The sequence below is a fragment of the Hemitrygon akajei genome, chromosome 16 (assembly GCF_048418815.1).
Source record: "Hemitrygon akajei chromosome 16, sHemAka1.3, whole genome shotgun sequence".
NCBI classification, from domain to species: domain Eukaryota; kingdom Metazoa; phylum Chordata; class Chondrichthyes; order Myliobatiformes; family Dasyatidae; genus Hemitrygon; species Hemitrygon akajei.
In genome coordinates, this window is record NC_133139.1 from 69,715,989 (window position 1) to 69,738,808 (window position 22,820).

At 45.5% G+C, this 22,820-nt stretch overlaps 1 protein-coding gene and 1 long non-coding RNA gene across 3 annotated transcripts in view; one reads left to right on the plus strand and one right to left on the minus strand.

Moving 5' to 3' along the window:
- The window catches only part of LOC140740159 (uncharacterized), a 10,739-nt gene extending 6,017 nt beyond the window's left edge, over positions 1–4,722 (minus strand). Inside the window, exon 1 of the long non-coding RNA XR_012101806.1 lies at positions 4,390–4,722. This is a non-coding gene — a long non-coding RNA (uncharacterized lncRNA). The remainder of the gene's footprint in view (positions 1–4,389) is intronic.
- The window catches only part of shfl (shiftless antiviral inhibitor of ribosomal frameshifting), a 33,135-nt gene continuing 10,332 nt past the window's right edge, over positions 18–22,820 (plus strand). Inside the window, exons 1-6 of one of the 2 annotated variants that reach the window (XM_073069130.1) lie at positions 18–143; positions 422–569; positions 10,217–10,266; positions 10,685–10,732; positions 11,637–11,684; positions 19,940–20,080. In XM_073069130.1, coding sequence (XP_072925231.1) covers positions 111–143; positions 422–569; positions 10,217–10,266; positions 10,685–10,732; positions 11,637–11,684; positions 19,940–20,080 — 468 coding nt within the window. In that variant the 5' untranslated portion in view covers positions 18–110. The remainder of the gene's footprint in view (positions 144–421; positions 570–10,216; positions 10,267–10,684; positions 10,733–11,636; positions 11,685–19,939; positions 20,081–22,820) is intronic. The other variant, XM_073069131.1, reaches the window with a different exon arrangement.

Consider the following 22,820-nt stretch of genomic DNA (forward strand, 5'->3'; position numbering starts at 1 on the left):
ATAAAACGCGACGAAAGTGAAAGTATACAGAATCAGGAAATTGCGTCTGATGGGCAGAAAGAAGAGGAAAAGCCGCGCAGATTAACTTGTATTTTGTTTGTAATCTCAACATGTCCCGTCGCGTGTTGCAGCAAAGAATTGAGGTGATCAATGATTCATCTAGGGGTGGGGGAGGTATCGGGTGGGAAGACTTTCTGTAATAGTTTGTGTTCACTGGGTAACGTTGTCCCTGTTGTTATATCCACATCTATCCTGCCGACATCTCTCCCATTACTTCCTCCTGCCCTTCCCCCCTCCCTTCATCTTCCTCCTCTCCTTCCCCTCTCACCTACCCCTCTCCTACCTCCTTCCCCCTCCCCCTTCCCCCCCTCCCCTCTCTCCCCTTCCCTCTCCCCTCCCCCTTCAACAACCCAATCATCAGCTGGAGAAAAGTGTGAGGCGATTACGGGAGATGTTCCAGGGCAAAGTATCCTTGGACATGGCTGTGCTGCTGATGAAAAGATATCACTGTGATTACTCACTGGTCTCCAAGTACATTATCCTGATGGCCACAGATCAGGATGCAGGGGGTGAGTGAGTGAAATTCAACTCACAGCTTTGTTCAGTTCTATCCTTTCCCCACTTTCAGCCCCTCATCTATGTAATCTTCTGTAGTGCTTCTACCCTCCAAGAAATCTGACTTCAACTCACTGTTTGTCCCTCAGTGTGACTGACCACTGTTTCCTCAGTCCGGGCTCTAGTTACTGGATTACCATCTAGAGCTCAAAGCTCACCACTGCATCAGGGAAGTTTAACCTGATTTAAATGAACGCATCTCCCGGCAAGGTCGGAGCTTTGTAGGCGTCCACCTCAACGTGCTCTCCTTACTCCCAGAGTCACTATGTGGTTGGGGATGGACATTAGATTCTGGTAATAATAGTGATGTCATGGCCTGTGCTCTAATAAGTCATTGTTACAGCACAGAATGAATAATGTGCACACCCATGCCCCACTTTCTCCCCAACCTTCAAATTACTCTTCCTCAGATGTCCATCCCACTGCCTGTTGAGGACCCAAACTGACTGTTTCCACCACTGAGCACCAGATTGTGTTTGTAACTGCATCTTTCCCTCATCTTCCTGTTCCTTTTGTCCTTTGTGTTAAATCCCCCCCCCCCCCCCGCACTGGCCCTGTTTATGGGAACAGTTTCACTCTTATGATTTTGCACACCTACCGAATCTCTTAAATTTTTGGCATATCTTCCCTCCACTCCGCCCCTCTGTTGGATTCTCATGTTCTTCATAAAATCCCCTCCACAAATTCATCTCTGCCTGCCTCACTCTGCTGAACTTTTTGCCTCTCTGCCTGCCCGATACCACCTCTCTTTCTGTCTCTCTCTGTCCCCTCCCTCCCTGCCTCTGTGTGTCTTTCTCTCCCTCTCTTTCTTTCTCTTCATCTCTTTCTGTCCCTCTTCCTCCTTTAAGACCCTAGAAATGTCTCATTCATTTATGTCTCTGCTCATTCTCTTGTGCGACAGTTGATGATGTAGTGATGTACTTTCAAAGTCCAAAGCAAACAGCTGTAAGACATAAAGGGAGATGTAACCTTTTAGAAACATTTAATGGTTGTGCAGCATATTGAGAGAGTGAAACAGAAATAATTTGTTTACGGATTCTGTGGTTAGATCGCAAGTGAACAGGGTGGTGGAGAATGCTTTTGGCATGCTTACCTTCACCAGTTGGGGCAGTAAGTATAAAAGTCGGGGCGATCAGCTGAAATTGTGTAAAACTTTGGTTAGACCACATTTAGGTCATTGTGTCTCATTCCGAACACCACAATACAGGAAGGATGCGGCTTTGGAGAGAATGCAGAAGTTTAGGTTGTTCTCTGAATTAGGGAGCATTAGCTATGAGGCTGGAGGACCTTTGGTTTCTCTGCAGTGTCGGAGGCTGAGAGAGACACAAACTTATAAAATTCTGAGAGCCATGAATAGGGTCGAGAGTCGAAGTGGGTGGAAATGTCAAATACTAGAGGGCATAGTTTTACTTTGAGAGGAGTTTAAAGGATATTTAAAGTTTCTTTTAAGTGAGTTTCTTTTAGAATCAGTAGTAGGTGTCTGAATGCACTGCCAGGGAAAGTGGTGAAAACAGATTTGATAACAGTGTTTAAGAGGCACGTGAATGGACAGGGAATGGAGGGGTATAGACTTCACGCGGGCTGATGGGATAGTTTAACTCAGTTGAAGGTCAGTATAGACTTTGTGGCAGAAAGGCCTCAAGCATTCTATATATTGTGTGGTGCACGGCCAAGCGGTTAAGGCGTTGGACTAGCGATCTGAAGGTCGTGAATTCGAGCCCCAGCCGAGGCAGCGTGTTGTGTCCTTGAGCAAGGCACACTGCTCCAGTCCACCCAGCTGAAAATGGGTACTGGCAAAATGCTGGGGGTTAACCTCGTGATAGACTGGTGTCCTATCCGGGGGGGGGGGGGGGAGTCTCGTACTCTCAGTCGCTTCACGCTTCACAGAAACTGGCATAAGCACTGGCCTGATGAGCCTATAAGGCTTGGGACAGACTTTACTTTTAACTTTAATTTTATATATTAACAATTAATGTTGTTAGGGTAGCCTGGCTGTGTTGATAGGTCACATTCCAATTTCACTGCATAACGCAAATATGTTGTGTTATCTGCTGCTTCACCTCAAGCTGATACTTTTAAAATCTCAAAACTCTCTTGCACTGTTGGGCTTTAAATATTGGATGGGAACTGTTGAGAAAGTCCAACAATTGGCACAGAGCTGCATCACAGTTTCAGAGGTCCTGTCCTGACCTCCACTGTTGTCCGTGCCGTTTTCATGCTCTGCCTGTGACTGAGGGTTTCCCCCAGGTGCTCCAATTCCTCCCACATCCCATTGCAAGTTGGTGGGTTAATGGGCCCTGTAGATTTCCCCCAGTGCTGGGAGAGTCAGGGGAAGTCGATGGGCATGTTTGAGAAAATACAGTGCTTCCTCATTTTACAAATGATGCACTCACGTAGGAACAAGTGTTTAGGAGACTGTGAAGGATCTGCTGGATCCTGCCATGTGAGAACTCAGTTCATGGCTGCATTTCTGACTAGTGAACTGCCCTGTTTAACTGTCTGGGACCTTGCTGTAACTTGAGGACAATTTTAGCTTACAAAGAACCAATGAGGAAAATGGGAAGGATGGTGATGGGCCGAATGGCATCCTTAGATCATTAACGATGTGTTTGTATTACTGATGGGAAGAGTAGTATTTATTGGAGAGCCATTATGTGATTTATGGTACTATCATTTTTATTTAAAATGTTTTATGATTTTATGAAATGATCTTGTAAATGAAGAGAAGTGAATGAAGTTCCCATTGGAAGGTGAGGCAAATGTGCTGACGTTTGTCCGTTCACAGTCAAAGTCAAAAGATGAATGTTGTGGTGTTGTTTTAGTGAGTAGTAGTGACAAGGGCAGGGGCAGGGACAAGGACAAGGACTCTGGGCCAACAATTCTATCTAAACCAACATCTAAGCACAGATAGGGTTGCAAGAAACCGCAGATGCTGGAATCTGGAGCAGAAAACAAACTACTGTCAAAACTTGGCAGGCTGAGGAGCAGCTGAAGACAGATAACTTGATCATAATCATCTTGATATCCACTAATTGCCTGCAGGTCTCTCAACCTTGTATCAAAGTTCAAGGTAAGTTTATTACCGAAATACATAGATGTCACAGTATACTGAGATTCAGTGTTTTGCGAGCATTCACAGCAGAGCAATTAAATATAATAGAGGCAAAGAAAAACTGGGCTTATTGACTGACAATCAACAGATGTGTAAAGGGAGACAAACTGTGCTAGAACAATGAACAAATAAGTAAATAAATGATACTGAGAACATGAGTTGTAGAGATATTGAAAGTAGGTTGTGGAATCAATTCAGTGTTGAGTGGGTGAAATTATCCACACTGGTTCAGGAGCCTGATGGTTGAAGGGTAGTAACTGTTCCTGAAGCTGGTGGTGTGGGACCTGAGGCTCCTGTATCTCCTTTCCGATGGCAGCAGTGAGAAGGGAATGGTCTGGATGTGGGTCCTGGGTGATGGATGCTGCTTTCTTATCAACTGCATGTTAGGGTGTGTGCATTTAGAAAAGTGCTTTGTTGGTCCCAAAATGTTTCAAAAATCACCTAAACAGTAAAAACTGTGGTAGAAAATGATTTTTCTATCTGCAATCTCCTGCTTTCTGTCTCTCATTACCCCCTGCAGGCCCAAGGACTGTTCAGTCATCTTAGTGGTAATCTGAATGATGCTTATACCTGTCCGTTAACCCACCCAAACCAACGGCTCTTGCTCTCACCCTACCCAATATTGATTGGTTAAACCGCACGGCATTCAGACCCAAACTAACCTGTGTGACTCAGTCCTTCATCCAGCCGTCGAGACCTTACGACCTTTGAGATGATACTGATGTTGACTGATAGCGCTAAACAGTTCTTAAGCCCACGAGTTGCACTTAGTTCCCTGAAGAACAGCTGGTGTGTGGATATTATCTGGGGGTTTCCATGGGTTAACATGAGAATCATGAGATGATGAGACTGCAGCCCTCAACAGTGTTATTATAGCATTATGCTCATCAATAATATTTACTAACTTAACCTGGTAGTACCTTTATCAGCATGTGTTTACCTGCTGTTCTTGCACCTTGTAAAATGTTTGCGTGCGTGTGTGCGTGCGTGTGTGTGGTGGTGGGGGGAGGCAGGTAGTATATGTGGACACTTGTGTATATAGAGTGCTCCTGCAGGACTCCCAAAAAGTTAACTTGCAGGTTGAGTTGATGGTAGCAAAGAGAAGAGCAATTTTAGCATTTGTTTTGAGAGGACAAAGCAAATCTTTATCTTTAATCTTTCAGCATCCACCTGTTCATTCACTGGCAATGAACCTGGTATCATTAGCTGTAAGAGTTAACACTACCTTCATGGGCCGTAGCTGTAAGAGTTTGCTGCAAAGGCAGTGAAACCAGTGGGAAAACTTGCAACTTATTAAACCATATAAAAAAGATTGACTTTATTTGTCATATTACACTGGGCCATCAGAGATTCCCACCACCCAGGCCATTCTCTCGCTGTTGCCATCAGGTAGGAGGTACGAGAGCCTCAGGACTGCCAGCTTCAGATTCAAGCACAGTTACCACCCCTCAGCCATCGGGTTCGTGAATAAAACTATAACTACACACACTTGCCCATCCATTGAGGTGTTCCCACAAGCAGTGATCTCACTTTAAAGACTTTATTTCATTACCTCATGTTGTTGTTTTTTATCACTGTTTATTTATATTTGCATTTCCACAGTTTGCGGTCTTCTGCACTCTGGTTGATCTTCCGTTGATGCTGTTATAGTTACTATTCTGTAGATTTGCTGGGTGTGCCCACAGGAAAATGAATCTCAGGGTCGTACATGGTGACATACGTGTACTTTGATAATAAAATTACTTTGAATGAGATGTCATCAATGGCCAACACAGTCTGAGGATGTGTTAGGGTCAAACTGCAAGTGTCACAGTGCTTCCAGCACCAACATAGCATGCCCTCCACTTACTAACCCTAACCCGTACGTCTTTTGAATGTGGGAGGGAACTGGAGCCCCCAGAGCTCCATGGGGAGAACGTACAGGCAGCAGAGGGAGTTGAACCCTGGCCTTCTCATCACTTACTCTGTGAAGTACTGTACTGATTGCTATGGTACCGTGCTCTGAAATGGACTGTGTTAGTGTGAACACAGTGGAACCTGACAGTTCTAATATCTGATCCCGTAAGCTGTGTTGGAGTGATTGCAGTGCTGCACATAAACAAAGACAAATTCTAGTTTGTGTTTGAGTCCTAGAACTGGTTTATTATTGTCACATGTACCACGATACAGTGAAAAGCTTGTCTTACATACTGTTCATACAGATCAAATCCTTAGTGCACTGAGGAAGAAGAATAAGTTAAAACAATAACGATGTAGAATAAAGTGTAACAGCTACAGCAAATCAAATCAAATTCAAATTTAATTATCATTCAACCATACTTGAATATAGCTGAACAAAACAGTGTTCCTTTGGGGCCATGGTGCAAGACTTACACAGCACATTCAAAATAGCAGGCAAAAAAACATACCCATAAAAAAAAACCCACCAATACCAACCTGCCCTCACCTTACAAATTAGGAGAAGTTTACTGGAAGCACTAATCTACATACGTTTGGGATCAGAGAGGAAACCGGAGTACCCGGAGGTAACACAGACAAGTACAGGGAGAACATGCAAACTCCACGCAGGTCACAATTGAACCTGGGTCACTGGAGCAGTGATGGGTGGCTCTACGAGCGTGCCTTTCGTGAGGGGTGATTGATCTGTGCACCAGCTCCCTCTGTTGGTAAACGAGCAATATTGCTGTTGCAATAAAACTAAACCAGTTTGTTGTCATCTGCACAAGTACACGTACGCACAGGTGCCATGCAAAACTTCCCTGCAGCGGCATCACAGGCACATTCATAAGAATGTATAGGCAGCATTCATAAGAAAAACTTAAACATAAATAGAAAGATAACTAGAAACCAAAACAGAAAGAACCCAGAATTTAAAAAAAAGATTATTTTAGTCCGAAGTGATCATGGTTGTTGCTAAACTGCAGTGACTATGGTTTTTCAGATACAAATCTGATTCAGATTTATTTATTGCACATACATGGAAACTTAAAGGGTAATGTGGCTTTCATGTTAACGACCAACTGGTTGGTTCGAGAACCAAATGTGGTGGTTTTGGACTTCAGGCCTCTGTAATCCCTGCTCGATGATAGCTGTGTAAAGGTGGCATAGCCCAGATGGTGGGCAGTTTTGATGATGGATTGCTTTCTTGAGAAAGCCCTTCCTGCAGATACTAAGATCAATTAACAGAGGGAAGGTGTTGGATTTCTAAATTTAATTTTAATGTCAAACAAGGAGTGACAGTAAGGCTTCTATTCTCCTTGGGGTTCTGGGTTATCTGTGGGTATCGTCAAATCCTAGATTTGGAATTGAAATTGTGGTTATTGTCATATGCATTGAAATATAGTGCAAGTCTTTTTGCGTAACCATCCAGATTTATCATTCCATGCATAAGTACACTGAGGTAACAACATAGAAAACAGAATTCATAAAGAAGAGATTCTGCAGATGCTGGAAATCCAGGGTAATACACGCACAATGCTGGAGGGCAGGCAGTGTCTGCGGAAAGGAATAAGCAATCAATGTTTTGAGGTGAGAGCCTTCCTCAAGACTAGACAGGAAGGAGGAAGAACCCAGAACAAGAAGGTGGTTGGGGTGAAGGGGAAAGAGTACAAGCTGATAGGTGAGACCGAGCGAGGCGGGGGGAAATAGGTAGATGGGGAGGAGGGATGGACTGAGCTGTGCTCACAACTCTCTGAAATTTCTTGTGGTTTTGGCCATGCCAGGTTGCAGATTGCTTTAGTGACATCGCCTCTCATAAAGTACAAGATTCTGCAGGTGCTGGAAATCCAGAGCAACACACACAAAATGCTGGAGGAACTCAGTAGGTCAGGAGCAGCTATGGAGAGGAATAAACAGTTTACATTTCGGGCCGAGACCCTTCACCAGGATTTAATGGATAGGGCAGAGGAGAAGGCACTTGCCTTCAGAGGACGAGGGATTGCATATAAGTGTTGGGACATAACTGTGCAGCTGTGCAAAACATTGGTTAGATTTGTGTATTGTGTACATTTCCAGTTGCAACACTACAGAAAGGATGTGGTAGCAGAAGGAATTTACCAAGATACTTTTAAAGGAGACAGAAAAAGAGAGAGAGCATGTGTGTGAGTTGAAGAGAAACAGAGTGATAAAAAAAGAACATACTTCCCCTCTCCCAGTTTGAAATTCCCCCACTAACCTGCACCCTCTAACCCCTCTAGCTGCCCTTTTTAACCCACTGCTCTAATCTTCCTTTGTAACCCACTCCCCTTTCTAATCTGCTTCACTTTCCCTCTCCCTCTCCTCTCCGTCTCACCCCCTTCTCTCCTCTCTCACCCACTCTCTCACCCCTGTGCCCCCTCTCCCCTCCCTTCTCTCCCCCTCTCCCACTTCCCTCCCCTTCTCTAGCCCTCTCACCCCTTCTCTCCTCCTCTCTCACCCCTCTGTCCACCTTGCCCCTCCTCTCCCCTTCCCTCCCCCTTCTCCAGTCCTTCTCTCGCCCTCTCCCGCTCTATCTTCACTCTAGCCCCCTCTCCCCTTTCTCCCATCCCCTTTCTGACTTCCCCTTTCTGCACTTCCCTTCTTTCCTCTTCTCTAACCCCTCCCCTTTCTCCCCTTTCCCCCTCTCCCTGTGTCCCCCTCTCCCCTTCTTGCCCTCTCCCCCTCCCCTTTCCTTCTCCCCATCCCCCTCCCCTCTCCCCTTCTCCACTTCCCATCTCCCCCTTTCCACCCTCTCTTCCCCTTTCTCCCCCTCTCTCCTCCCACTCTCCCCCTCTTTCTCTTTAGGCCAGGGGTGAGATTGGATAGGGTGGGCTTGTTTTCTCTGAAGCGAAGGAGGCTGACAGGCAACCTGACAGAACTATGGGCCGGAAGGATTGTCCAACTCCTTTTCCCAGGGTAATGGCAAGGTGATAGAAGGATACACATCTGGTGTGGATAAGCGTGGACGGCGTAAAGCTTGGCATAAACAAGATGGGCCGAATGGTCCATTCTGTGCTGTCTGACTGACCCTATTACCTGGAGGCTGGGTCCATCCATGAGGTGGAATGGACCAGGGTCAGTGAGTGGACTCGAGGGGGCAAATCCTAAAGCCCTGCCTCGATGACATTTTAACAGGTCAGTATCTTCCAGTGCAGCTGATTAGCCAATTAACATTAATTCAGATAGATTACAACTATAAAGAAATGAACCAATTACAAATACATTTACATCAAAAGTATCTTAAGCCATGAATGATTAACAACAATCAACATAAAATGAAGCAAGACCCTGTGCTTATCTTTTGGATTAGCAAACATAGTAAGGCTGAGAGAGCAGATGTGAGGCCTGAGTTCAGTCTGTCAGTGCTAATTCCATCGGTGGAGCGGAGTTTATGTTCCTCTGACAGCCCCACCCACCCCGCCAACTCACCTCTGACTCCCTATATCCTAGTGCTGGTGTGGTCAGAGATGAGCCAACCTGTGAGGTAGACGTTGTTAGTGGTTTTATAAGAGAATTTTATCAAAAATAAAATATTGTGCATTCCTACTGCACCTTCCGACAGATTGTATCAGTGTATTTTACAGCCAAATTTTGAAGCTTAGATTCAGCACGGGAAATGCGGCAGCAGACTTTTGCACAGCAAGATCCCGCTGTAAGTTAATTGCTCAGAAAATCCCTTTGTTGATATAGTCGAGAAGTCAATAGTGAACAAAAATTATGAAGAACTAAATTGAAAATTAAAAATTCTGGAAACACTTGGTGTCTTGGCTTTATCTTGTTAAACAAAGGAGTTCTTTGCGATTGAACTAAAAGAAAAACCTGCAGATGCTGGAAATCTGAAACAAAGACAGAAAATGCTGGAAACCTCCAACAGGTCAGGCAGGAAGAAACAGAGTCAACATCAAAATCCCTTCATGAGAAATTTATCCTGAAATGTTAAGAATTTCACTCTGCAGAGGTGTCTCCTACTGAGTGTTTCAAGCATTTTCTGTTTATATTTTCTGAATATTTCTGACATCCAGCATCTTTTCTTTTAATTTTTCATCTAGTTGTGAAGAAATCTGTTTCTACAAAACAGTGTCAACAAGTCATTTGAATTTAACTTAGAATGTTTGTAGGGAATTGGTTTTGATATTATCAGAAAGGTGACACTTGTATTCAAGTTCAAAGTTCAAAAAATTAATTATCAAAGTAGGTATGTTACAGATTCCACACTGAGATTCACTTTCTCGCAGACATTCAGAGTAGAATGAAGAAATAGAATAGTCAATGGAGAATTGCACACAAAGATTGACAAATAGCCAATGTGCAAAAGAAGGCAAATTGCAGATAGAAGAAATCTAATAATGAAAAATAAATAAATCAGTATTGGGGACGTGAGCTTCCGTGTCCTTGAAAGCTGAGCCCACAGGTTGTGGAATCAGGTCAGTGATATGGCCACCACTAATGGGAGAATAAACCCACGGGCTTCACACTGAGGTCTAGCTGGAGAGAACTGGACGTTAAAGAGGGTCTTTGCTTTACTTTTTGTAGGGTTGGATGCCGATGATAGGCAGGAGATAGAGGACGATGCAGTAATCAAGGTAAATTGGACCTGCATATTTTCTGTCAAAGTTTCGGAGGCTTTGAAGGTGAGTTGGTCAGTCGGTAAATGGGCCAAGAGGGACCGAGATCAACTTGGGCCACGTTTGCTGGAGCAGCGGGCTGTTCTGGCCCAGCTCAAGCTCACTGCTGAAGGCAAATTGTGATATATTGTTGGGCGATGGGACAAGAAGATTGGGAGAACAAGTTTGTGCCATAATTTCACAAATGGAGGTGCAGGATTGAAGAGAACGAAAGGTCACTCCTGTTGCTTATACTGGTACAGCAGTGGATTTTATGAAGACCTGAAGACTGACGAGAGTTAAGGTCCGCTCCTGTTCTCACAGTAGTTGTTTTTGAAAATCTGTTTGGTAGACAGCTGGATGAAGCGCAGCCACTGATACTGGTTCTTTTCATCAGGCAGTTATTGAGAAGCTTCAGGATGAAGAGAACAAGGCAAAGACCAAGGTGAGTTCAGAATCTGGGAACTGGGAGCAGGAGGTCAACATCAGGCCCCATCTCTCAGATATTCCTGGTGACTCAATTAAATCCTGACTCACACAGAATGACCCCTTGCAAACACTGATGGACACAAACTGACCTCCCTGTCACTGCTGACATGTTGGATAGTCCCTTGTAATGAATGATACACACAAGGCAACTCTTTGCAAATGCCAACTTATACACAAGGTGAGCCTGTCTCTTGCCCCCACTCTCCCTCCCACTCTCCCTCTCCCTCACCCTCCCTCCTCTCCCTCCTCCTCTCCATTCCTCCTCCTCTCAACCCCCTCCCCTATCCTCCCTGCCCCCTCTCCCCACCTCCTCTCTCCCCCCTCTCTCACCTCTCCCCATCCCCCCTCCCCCCTCTCCCCCACTCTCCCCCCCTCCCCACTCTCACCCCCTCACCCTCTCTCTCCCTCTCTTCCTCCCCTCTCTCACCCCTTCCCTCTCCCTCCTCTCCCCCCTCTCCCCATCCCCTCCCCTCTCTTTCTCCCCACGCCCTCTCCACCTCTCACCCCCTCTCACCCCGCTGCCTTTCCCCATCCCTCTCCCTGCTTCCCGCCCTCTCCCACTCTCTCTCCCCTCTCTCTCTCCCCTCCTCTTCCCCCTCCCCTCCTGCCTCTCTCCCTCCTCTCCCCATCTTTCACTCCCCCCTTTCTCCCCACTCTCTCCACCTCCTCTCCCTCCCTCCCTCTCTTTCTCCCTCTTCTCTTACCCTCCTCTCTCCCCTTCTCTCCACCCACTCTCCCTCTCTCTCTCCTCTCTCCCCCTTCTCTCTCACCCCTCCCTCCCCCCCTCCCTTTCTTCACGGACACATTCCAGGTAGACAGCTGGATGAAGCGCAGCCACTGATACTGGTTCTTTTCATCAGGCAGTTATTGAGAAGCTTCAGGATGAAGAGAACAAGGCAGAGCCCAAGGTGAGTTCAGAATCTGGGAACTGGGAGCAGGAGGTCAACATCAGGCCCCATCTCTCAGATATTCCTGGTGACTCAATTAAATCCTGACTCACACAGAATGACCCCTTGCAAACACTGATGGACACAAAGTGACCTCCCTGTGAATGCTGACTCATGTTGGATAGTCCCTTGTAATGAATGCTCTCTGGTTGTAGACTCCCCACTATAGGAAGCATCATCTCTACTCTAACTGATTCTGCAGATGCTGGAAATCCAGTCTAACACATATACTTCTTTCTGGAACCCATTCCCCACCACCACCACTCTCCTCTGTCTAGTGGAACTTGTCCTCACTCTCAATAATTTCTCCTTCGGCTCCTCCTTCCTTCAAACAAAAGGCGTAGCCATGGGCATTCGCATGGGTCTCAGCTATGCCTGCCTTTTTGTCGGCTACATGAAACAGTCTATGTTCCAAGCCTACACCGGTATCACTCCCAACTTTTCCTACGCTACATTGACGACTGTGTTGGTGCTACTTCCTGCATCCATGCAGAGCTTGTCCACTTCATCAACTTTGTCTCCAACGTCCACCCTGCCTTCAAATTCACCTGGTCCATTTCCGACACCTCCCTCCCCCTTATCAATCTCTGGAGACAGTTTATCTACTGATACCTTTTATAAACTCACTGATTCTCACAGCTACTGGGACTATTTCTCTTCCCACCCTGTCACTTGCAAAAGTGCCATCCCCTTCTCTCGATTCCTCCGTCTCTGCTGTATCTGCTCTCAGGATGAGGCTTTTCATTCCAGATCTAATGAGATGTCCTCCTTCTTCAACAAAAGGGGCTTTCCTTCCTCCACTATCAATGCTGCCTTCACTTCTCTCTTCCATTTCACACACGTCTGCCCTCTCCCTATTCACCAAGGTTCCTCTTGTCCTCACCTGCCACCCCACCAGCCTCCGCATCCAGCTCATAACGCTCCAAAATTTCTGCCATCTCCAGTGGGATCCCACCACCAAGCATATCTTTCCCTCCCCACCCCCCACTTTCCACAGGGATCGCTCCCTAAGTGACTCCCTTGTCCATTCATCCCTCCCCACTGATCTCCCTCCTGGTATTTATCCTCGCAAGTGGAACAAGTACCACATATGCCCAACATCTCCTCCTTCAGGGCCTCAAATAGTCCTTCCAGGTGAGGTGATACTTTATGAGTCAATTAGGGTCATTAAACACTCCCCCTGACTCCGTATACCCACTCTCCCTGACACCGTATACACACTCCCCCCGACACCGTATACACACTCCCCCCGACACCATATATACTCTCCCCACGACACCGTATACATGTTCCCCCAACACCATATACACACTCTCCCTGACTCCATATACACGTTCCTCTGACACCATATACACACTCCCCCGACACCGTATACATGTTCCCCCGACACCGTATACATGTTCCCCCGACACCGCATACACACTCCCCGACTCCATATACACGTTCCCCCTGACTCTGTATACACGTTTCCCCGACACCAATTAAACACTCTCCCTGACTCTGTATACACGTTCCCCCTGACTCCGTATACACATTCCCCTGACACCATATACACACTCCCCCTGACTCCATATACACATTCCCCTGACACCGTACACACACTCCCCCTGACTCTGTATACACGTTTCCCCGACACCAATTAAACACTCTCCCTGACTCCATATACACACTGGTACACTGCCCCTGACACCATATACACTCTCCCTGACTCCGTATACACACTCCCCCAACTCCATATACACACTCCCCTTGACTCCGTATACACACTCCCACTGACTCCATATACACACTCCCCTTGACTCCGTATACACACTCCCCTTGACTCCGTATACACACTCCCCCTGACTCTGTATACACACTGGTACACTCTCTGCCACCAGTTTAATCTCTCCATGTAAATGCTGGCACATTATTGGTGTCCCTCATTTCCCTGTTAAATACTCTCACACTGCCTGGTGACAATGCTAATGATGGATCCCTGTAAATGCTGACACATTCAAGGTAATTCTCCCTGTCAATACCGACAATTCTCTCTGTGACAAGGACATGGCACTCTCCTGGGACGCTGTGTTAATACTGACATCCTCATGCTGACTCCTTTAAATACTGACACACTCTTTGTGCCAACTTCGACCTCCCCGTGTAACTAAAGACACATTCTTGGTGACCTCCTGTAAATACTAACACGGACTTACTGACTCCTTAACAACACTGACACACTCTTTGTGACAACTCAGATCTCCCCACGTAAATGCTAACACATTCTTGGTGGCCCCCATTTCCCCATTAAATGTTTTCGCACTTCTGGTAACTCTACAAATTATGAAACCTTCCAGGGACACCTTGTAGATATGGACAGCTTCATGATGATCCTGACTCAGTCCCAGTGATCTTAAAACATCGAGACACATCTGTAGACTAACTGTGAATTGGGACAAATTTCTAGTGGCCTCCTGTAAATATTAACTCCTTGTAAATACCGACACACTCCTGCTGATCCCCAATAAACCCGAACTGCGTATTGTGGCTCTCTGTTAATACTCACATTACCAGTAATCTCACTTTAAATACATCTTTTAGATGACCCCATGTAAATACTAAATACACTTCTGTAACCACTGATACACATGCTCTCAGTGATCTCTGGTAAATACTGACACATCACCATTAAATACACATTTTAGGTGACACCCCCCCCTGTAAATGGAAAACCATTTAAAATACTGACACTGTCAATATGAGTGCCTATAGATACTCCCTTTTGAAAATGCCAGAACAGACCCCGAATCCTCTGTGTATATAGATTCATTCCTGGTAACTCACTTGCAAATACTGACACTCCCCCGGTGAACACACATATATATGTGCGAGCACTTGACCCCTGTAGACAGTGACGTACTCCCAGTGAACCACTGGAATTGCTGACATTACCCAAGTGAATTCCAGTGACTACCGACCCCCTGTAGGCACCTACTCACTCCCAGTATAAAACTGCCAAATTTGAGGTAATCTGCACCCTCGTTATTTATGCTGGCACTCTCCCAGTCACTTTCTATAAATATTGACATACTTAAGGTGAGCGCCTATAAACTCTGGGACACTCCTGGTGAACTTGTGCATATAATGACACTCTATTGAGTGCCTCTGAATGAGAATCAGGTTTCATATCACTGGCATATGTTGTGAAATTTGTTGTCTTTGTGGCAGCTGTGCAATGCAATACATCATAATAGAAAAAAAGCTGTCGATTACAGTAAGTATATATATTAAATAGTTAAAGAAGTGGTGCAAAAATAAAAATGAGAAAAGTAGTTTGGTAGTGTTCACGGGTTCAGTGTCCATGCAGAAATTGGACGGCAGAGGGGAAGAAGCTGTTTCTGAATCGCTGAGTGGGCGCCTTTGGGCTTCTGTACCTCCTACCTGATGGTAGCAATGAGAAGAGGGCATGACCTGGGTGATGGGGTCCTTAATGATGGATGCCGCCTTTTTGAGGCATCGCTCCTTGAAGATGTCCTGCCTTCTATGGACGCTAGTGCCTCATGAAGGAATGCCTGTTTACAACTCTGCAGCTTATTTCGATCCTGTGCAGTAGCTTCCCCCCCCCCCCCATACTTACACAATCTCCTTGACCCATGTAAGTTATGGCACACATGGGGTGACCCCTTCCCCCAATAAGTACGAAACTTGTATTTATTGAGAGTCACCTTGTGTGTGTTGGAATTTGGTGATTTGGGGACAAACTTAAGTTGAGCCCCTGTAAACACTGACATATCCCCATGTACTGTAAACTGGTTTATTATTATCACATGTAGCAATCTGTGGTGAAAAACTTGTCTTCTGTAATGCCCATACAGATTAATTCATTACAACGGTGTATTGAGGTAAATACTGACCCCCTTCTGGTGACCCCCTGTAAACATGGGCGTACTCGAGGTAACTTTATGTAAATACTAACACATTCTTGACATAGCTAAGGGACCTCATGTAAATACTGACAAGTTCCTGGAGATCTCTGTGTATCTGACATACTCCGATTTGAACACTGATATATACTCAAAGGTCACATTACTGGAACACCTGCTCGTTAATGCAAATCAGAGGCAGAATCAGGTTTAATATTACCAACATATGTCATGAAATTTGTTAACTTTTTGCACTGCAATACATAATAATATAGAAAAAAAACTGTCTAAAAAAATCTAATCAGCTAATCACGTGGCAGCAACAATGCATAAAAGCATGCAGACATGGTCAAGAGGTTCAGTTGTTGTTCAGACCAGACATCAGAATGGGGAGGAAATGTGATCCAAATGACTTTGATCGTGGAATGATTGTTGGTGCCAGAAGGGATGGTTTGAGTATCTCAACAACTGATGATCAACTGGGATTTTCACGCACAACGTTGTCTAGAGTTTACAGAGAATGGTGTGAGAAACACGAAACTGTGAGTGACACTTCTGTGGTCAAAGATGCCTTGTTAATAAGACACAGGAGCACAATTAGGCCATTCAGTCCATTGAGTCTGCTCCACCATTCCATCATGGCTGATCCCAGATTCTGCTCAACTCCATACAGCTGCCTTCTCGTCATATCCTCTTCACTATTCTCTACCTAAAAACAAATTCCTGCTTAACTCTGTTCTAAAAGTTCACCGCTCAATTTTGAGCCTGTGCCCTCTAGTTCTGGATACTTTCCCCATAGGAAACATCCTCTCCACATCCACCCTATCTAGTCCTTTCAACATTTGGTTGGTTTCAATGAGATACCCACGTATTCTTCTAAATTCCAGTGAGTACAGTCCCAAAGTCATTAAGGAAGAAACATTTAGAAAGGAGGGGTTCATTAGACAGATGCATCATGGATTCAGAAAGGGCAGGTCCCGTTTGACAAACTTACTGAAGTTCTTTGAGGACATAATGAGTGCAGTGGATAGAGGGGAACAGGTGGATGTTGTATACTTGGATTTCCAGAAGGCGTTTGATAAGGTGCCGCACAAGAGACTTATAAATAAGATACGGATGCATGGAGTCGGAGGAAGTGTATTGGCATGGATAGTGGATTGGTTAACCAATAGAAGGCAGAGAGTTGGTATAAATGGGTGTTTCTCCAGTTGGCAGTCAGTGGTGAGTGGGGTGCCACAGAGGTTGGTGCTGGGCCCGCAGCTATTTACCATTTACATTGATGATTTGGAAGAGGGGACTGAGTGTAGCATAGCAAAATTTGCTGATGACACTAAACTGAGTGGAAAAGCAAATTGTACAGAGGATGTAGAGAGTCTGCAGAGGGATATAGATAGGTTAAGTGAGTGGGCCAAGGTCTGGCAGATGGGATGCAATGTTGGTAAATGTAAGATCATCCACTTTGGAAGGAATAATAGAAGAGCAGATTATTATTTAAATGGTGAAAGATTGCAGCATGCTGTTCTGCAGAGGGACTTGGGAGTGCTTGTTCATGAATTGCAAAAAGTTGTCTTGTAGGTACAACAGGCTATTAAGAAGGCAAACGGAATGTTGGCCTTCATTGCTAGAGGGATTGAATTCAAGAGCAGGGAGGTCATGCTGCAATATACAGGGTACAGGTGAGGCTGTACCTGGAGTACTGTGTGCAGTTCTGGTCTCCATACTTGAGGAAGGATATACTGGCTTTGGAGGCAGTACAGAGGAGGTTCACCAGGTTGATTCCAGGGATGAGGGGGTTAACCTATAAGGAGCGATTGAGTCGTCTGGGTCTATACTTTCTGGAATTCAGAAGAATGAGAGGGGATCTTATAGAAGCATACAAAATTTTGAAAGGGTTAGATAAGATAGAAGTAGGAAATTTGTTTCCATTGGTAGGTGAGACTGGAACTAGGAGACATTGCCTCAAGATTCAGGGGAGAAGATTTAGGACCGAGATGAGGAGAAACTGTTTTTCCCAGAGAGTGGTGAATCTGTGGAATTCTCTGCCCAGGGAAGCAGTTGAGGCTTCTTTACTAAATATATTTAAGATGCAGTTAGAAAGGTTTTTACATAGTAGGGGGATTAAGGGTTATGGGGAAAAGGCAGTTAGACTGAGCAGGAGATACGGACAGATCAGCCATGATCTTATTGAATGGCGGAGCAGGCTTGATGGGCCGGATGGCCTACTCCTGCTCCTATTTCTTATGTTCTTATGTAAAGTTGCCAAGCGTGTCTCATATGTTAACCCCTTCATTCCCAGAATAATCCTCTTGAATCTCCTCTGGACTCTCTCCAATGACAACACATCCTTTCTGAGATATAGGGTCCAAAAATGTTGGCAATACTCCAAGCGCGGCCTGGGGCTAGTGTCTTATGAAGGCTCAGCATTATCTCCTTGCTTTTATATTCTTTTCCCCTTGAAATAAATGCCAAAATTGCATTTGCCTGCTTTACCACAGACTCAACCTGTAAATTAACCTTCTGGGAGTTTTGCCCGAGGACTTCTAAGTCCCCCTGGGCTGCTGATGTTTGAACCTTCTCCCCATTTAGATAATAGTCTGCAGTTTTGTTCCTTTTGCCAAAAAGGAGCACATTTATCATACATTTCCCAACATGGCATTCCATCTGCCACTTTTTTGCCCATTTTTCAATTTGTCTAAGTCCTGCTGCAAACGCATTGCTTCCTCAGCACTACTTACCCCTGCACTTATCTTCGATCATCGGCAAACCTTGCCACAAAGCCATCAATTCCGTTATCTAAATCATTGACAAACAATGTGAAAAGTAACGGTCCCAATACTGACCCCTAAGGAACACTAGTCACTGGCAGCCAACCAGAAAAGGCCCCCTTTATTCCCACTGGCTGCCTCCTGCCAGTCAGCACTTCCTCTATCCATGCCAGTATCTTTCTGTGATGCCATAGAACTTTATCTTGTAAATCAGCCTCATGTGTGATACCTTATCAGATGGTTCCTGAAAATTGGTCAGTACTTTCTTTTGCCGTCCTCCCTTAAAGAGTGGAGTGACATTTGCAATCTTCCAGTCCTCTGGAACCAGGTCAGAATCAAATGATTCTTGAAAGATCATGACCAATGCATCCTTTATCTCTTTAGCAACCTCTCTCAGCACTTTGGGATGTAGTCCATCTGGTCCAGGTGACTTATCCACCTTAAGACCTTTGATTTTGCCTAACACTTTTTCCTTTGTAATAGCAATGGCAGTCACTCCTGCTCCCTGACACTCACGGACCTCTCGCACACAGCTGGTACTGAGCAAAGTACTTACTAAGTTCATCTGCCATTTCTTTGTCCCCCATTACTACCTCACCGGCATCATTTTCCAGAGGTCCAATATCAACTCTCACCTCCCTTTTACTCTTTATATAACTGAACAAACTTTTAGTATCCTGTTTTATATTATTGGCTAGTATGCCCTCATATTTCATCTTTTCCCTTGTTATAGCTTTTTTAGTTGCCTTTTGTTGGATTTTAAAAGGTTCTCAATCATCCAACGTCCCACTCACTTTTGCTACCTTAGATGCCCTTTTTTTGGGCTTTTATGCAGTCCTTAACTCCCCTTGTCAGCCATGGTTGCCTAGCCCTGCCATTTGAAAGCTGCTTCTTCTGTGGGATGTATCTATCCTGTGCTTTGTAAACTATTTCTAGAAACATCAGCCTTCCCTGCTCTGCCATCATCCCCGTCAGTATCCTCCTCCAATCCACCTGGGCAAGCTCCTCTCTCAGTGGGTGTAAGACTTACAGAGAAAGTGCAATGCGGACGGGTAACAAGGTGCAAGGCCATCATGAGATAGACCATGAGGTCAAGAAACCAACTTCTACATGGTTGAACCAGGACAAGCTATTGGTGACGTTCACTCCTCGGAACTTAAAGCTCTCAGCTCTCTTGAGAGAGGTCAGAGGAGAATGGCTGGTTCGAGCTGACTGTAAGGTGACGGTAACTGAAATAACCATGCATCATAACAGTGGTTTATAGAGGAGCATCTCTGAATGCACAACACGTCAAACTTTGACGTGGATGGGCTATGGCAGCAGAAGGCCATGGATTACGGGATGTATCTAATAAAGAAGACTAGTGACTAGTTGGTAGGTATGAACTCTCACCCAGTGACACTCGGCAAAAGCTGACACACTCCCAGCCCTCCAGTAACACCACGTATGGCCTGCTGAGGCAGTTGGCAGGCAAAATGAATTGTTTTGGACAGAGGTTGCAGCACTTGTTGAAATCTTGTTTTCCTTTTGTCCCTGCTGCCATATCCAGAAAATTGTGTCGGAGTTGACAGTGAAGAACTTGGCGAAGTTTAACTTGGCGAATGCGAGTTCAGTTCCACATGAGGACCGGCAGTTCTCCTGTAGCCGGTGTGACAGGTTTTGGTGGAGGAGAGTTCCTGCAAGGAAACAGGTAGGGACCAAGGGACTTTTGCTGGCCACTGTCTGTGCTCCTGGGTAAAGTCTGAACCATCAACCATCTTGTGTAAACTTTAAGGTGATCTCTCAAGTGACAATTGTTTAATATTGTCAGAGGTACTGAGCTACAGTGAAAAGCTTAGTTTTGCATGCCGTGCACACATCATTCATCACAGTAGTGCATCAGTGTAGTACGAGGCGAACGGCAAAACAGAACAAAGAATGAAGTGTAAGACTTACAGAGGAAGTGCAGTGCAGGCAGAGGATGAGGTGCAAAGCCATCATGAGGTAGATCACGAGGTCAAGAAACCAGCTTCTACGTGGTTGAACCAGGACAGGTTATTGGTGAGGTTCACTCCTAGGAGCTTGAAGCTCTCAGCTCTCTTGACTGTTGATGTAAATGGAGCAGGTGCACTGCCTCCCTGCCCTTGATAAGCTTGCCAACAACTCTGGGTTTAAATACAGGACATAGATTTAGGGCAAGGCTTAGAGATTAGAAGGGGGTGTGAGAGGGACCTCTTTTTTCCGCCCGGAAGACACTGCTGGATAAAATGGTGGAAGAAAAGTCACTGACAGTATTTAGGAAGCATCCAGATGACATTTCTGAGTCAACATAAATGTAATGGGCCAAGGAGTTGGTGATAATTACAGTCGGGGGTCTCTTGGTGTTGGGTGGGGTAAGAGGGGAGGGTCCCAGTGACTGGGGTGTCTGGAGAGGGAAAGGGAATAGGCAGCCACGGGTGAGTACCCCTGTGGCCATTCCCCTCGATAATAAATATACTGCTTTTGATACCGTTGGGGTGGGTGATGGGGAAATGACCTCCCAGGGAAAAGCTACAGCAAGCAGGACTCTGGCACTGGGTCTGGAGCTGTGGCTCAGAAGGGAAGGGGAGGGGAGAGAACAGGTGAGCTGTACTGATGGGGGATTTGTTGGTTAGGGGAAGAGAAAGGAGGTTCTGTGGATGAGAACGAGATTACTGGATGGTTTGTTGCTCCCCAGGCGCTAGGAGCAGGGATGTCTCGGATCGAGTCCACAGCATTCTTAAATGGGAGGGTGAGCAGCCAGAGGCTGTGGTCCATGTCAGTACCAATAACGCGGATATGTTGGGCGATGAGGTCCTGCAAAGGGAGTTTGGGAATTAGGTGCTAAGTTAAAGGGCAGGACCTCCTGGGTTGAGGTCTCAGGACCTACTCGTGTCACATGCTACTGAGGCCAGAAGTAGGAAGGTCATGCAGTTTAACACTTTGCTGAGGGGTTGCTGCAGGAGGGAGGGCTTCAGATTTTTGGATCATTGGGCTTTCTTCCAGAGCCCAGTACAGAAGGGACAGTTTGCACCTGGACTCGGGGGGGTGGGGGGGTGGCCAATAGGAAAGTTAGCTAGTGCTGCATGGGGGTGGGAGAAGTTTACACTAGAGTTACTGGGGAATGGGAACCAGAGGGTCAGAACAAATGGGGGAATGGTTGTGGAGAAAGATGTTCTTAGGTACTGTATGCACACCAAGTCAGGAATCAAAAGGTTGAGCATGGTAGGACTAATGTTTTGAGCTGCAAATGTTTCAGTGCAAGGAGTGTCATAGGAAAGGTGGATGAGCTTAGTGCATGGATCAGCACTTAGGATTATGATTTTGTGGCCATGAGTGATTCTTGGTTGCAAGAGGGGCAGACCTGGCAACTCAATGTTCCAGGCTTCCTTTGTTTTAGATGTGATAGAGCGGGAGGGACTAAAAGACGAGTTGTGGCATTACTAGTTGGGAAAATATCATGGCAGTGGTCAGTGAGGACAGATTGGAGAGCTCGTCTAGTGAGGCATTATAGGTAGATCTGAGGAATAGAAATGTTTTATCATGTTATTGGGAATATATTATAGACCACCCAACAGTCTGCAGGATTTAGAGGAACAAATTTGTTGCACAAAACATAAGGTTGTGATCGTAGGTGATTTTAACTTTCTACATATTGACTGGGCCCCCATACTGTAAAAGAGCTGGATGTGAAAGAGTTTGTCAAATGCGTTCATGAAGGTTTGCTTAATAAGTACATGGAAGACCCAGCTAGGGAGAATGTAATACTAGATCTTCTATTAGAGAATGAGACAGGGCAGGTGTAGATGTTTGTGTTGGGGAACAATTTGCATCAAGTGATCATAATGCCATTTGTTTCAAGGAATTATGGAAAAGGACAGGTCTGGCCCTCGGGTTGAGATCCTATATAGGAGAAGGGCCTACTTTGATGGTATAAGGATCTGGAAAGTGCATGGATTGAGGCTGGTTGCTTTCTGGCAAAGGTGTACGTTGTAAATGGGAAAAGTGAAATATGTTCCAGTCAGAATGAAAGGCAAGGATAACAGGTCTCTGGAACCTTGGTTTTTGAGGGATGTTGAAGCCCTGGTTAAGAAAAAGAAGGAGGTGTATAGCAGGTACAGGCAGGCAGGCAGGAACAGATGAGGTTCTTGAGGAGTATGAGAAATGCAAGAGAAGGAAATCGGGAGGGCTAAGTGAAGACATGAAGTTGCTCTAGCAGACATGGTAAAAGAGAACCTTAAGGGTTTGTACAGATACATTCAGAGCAAAAGGATAACAAGGAACAAAATTGGTCCTCTGGAAGATCAGAGTGCTAATAAATGCGTGGAGCCCAAATAGATGACAGGGATCTTAAATGGAATTTTTGCATCTGTATTAACTCGAGAGATGGACACTGAGTTTCTAGATGTAAGGAAATTAGGCAGTGAGGTCCT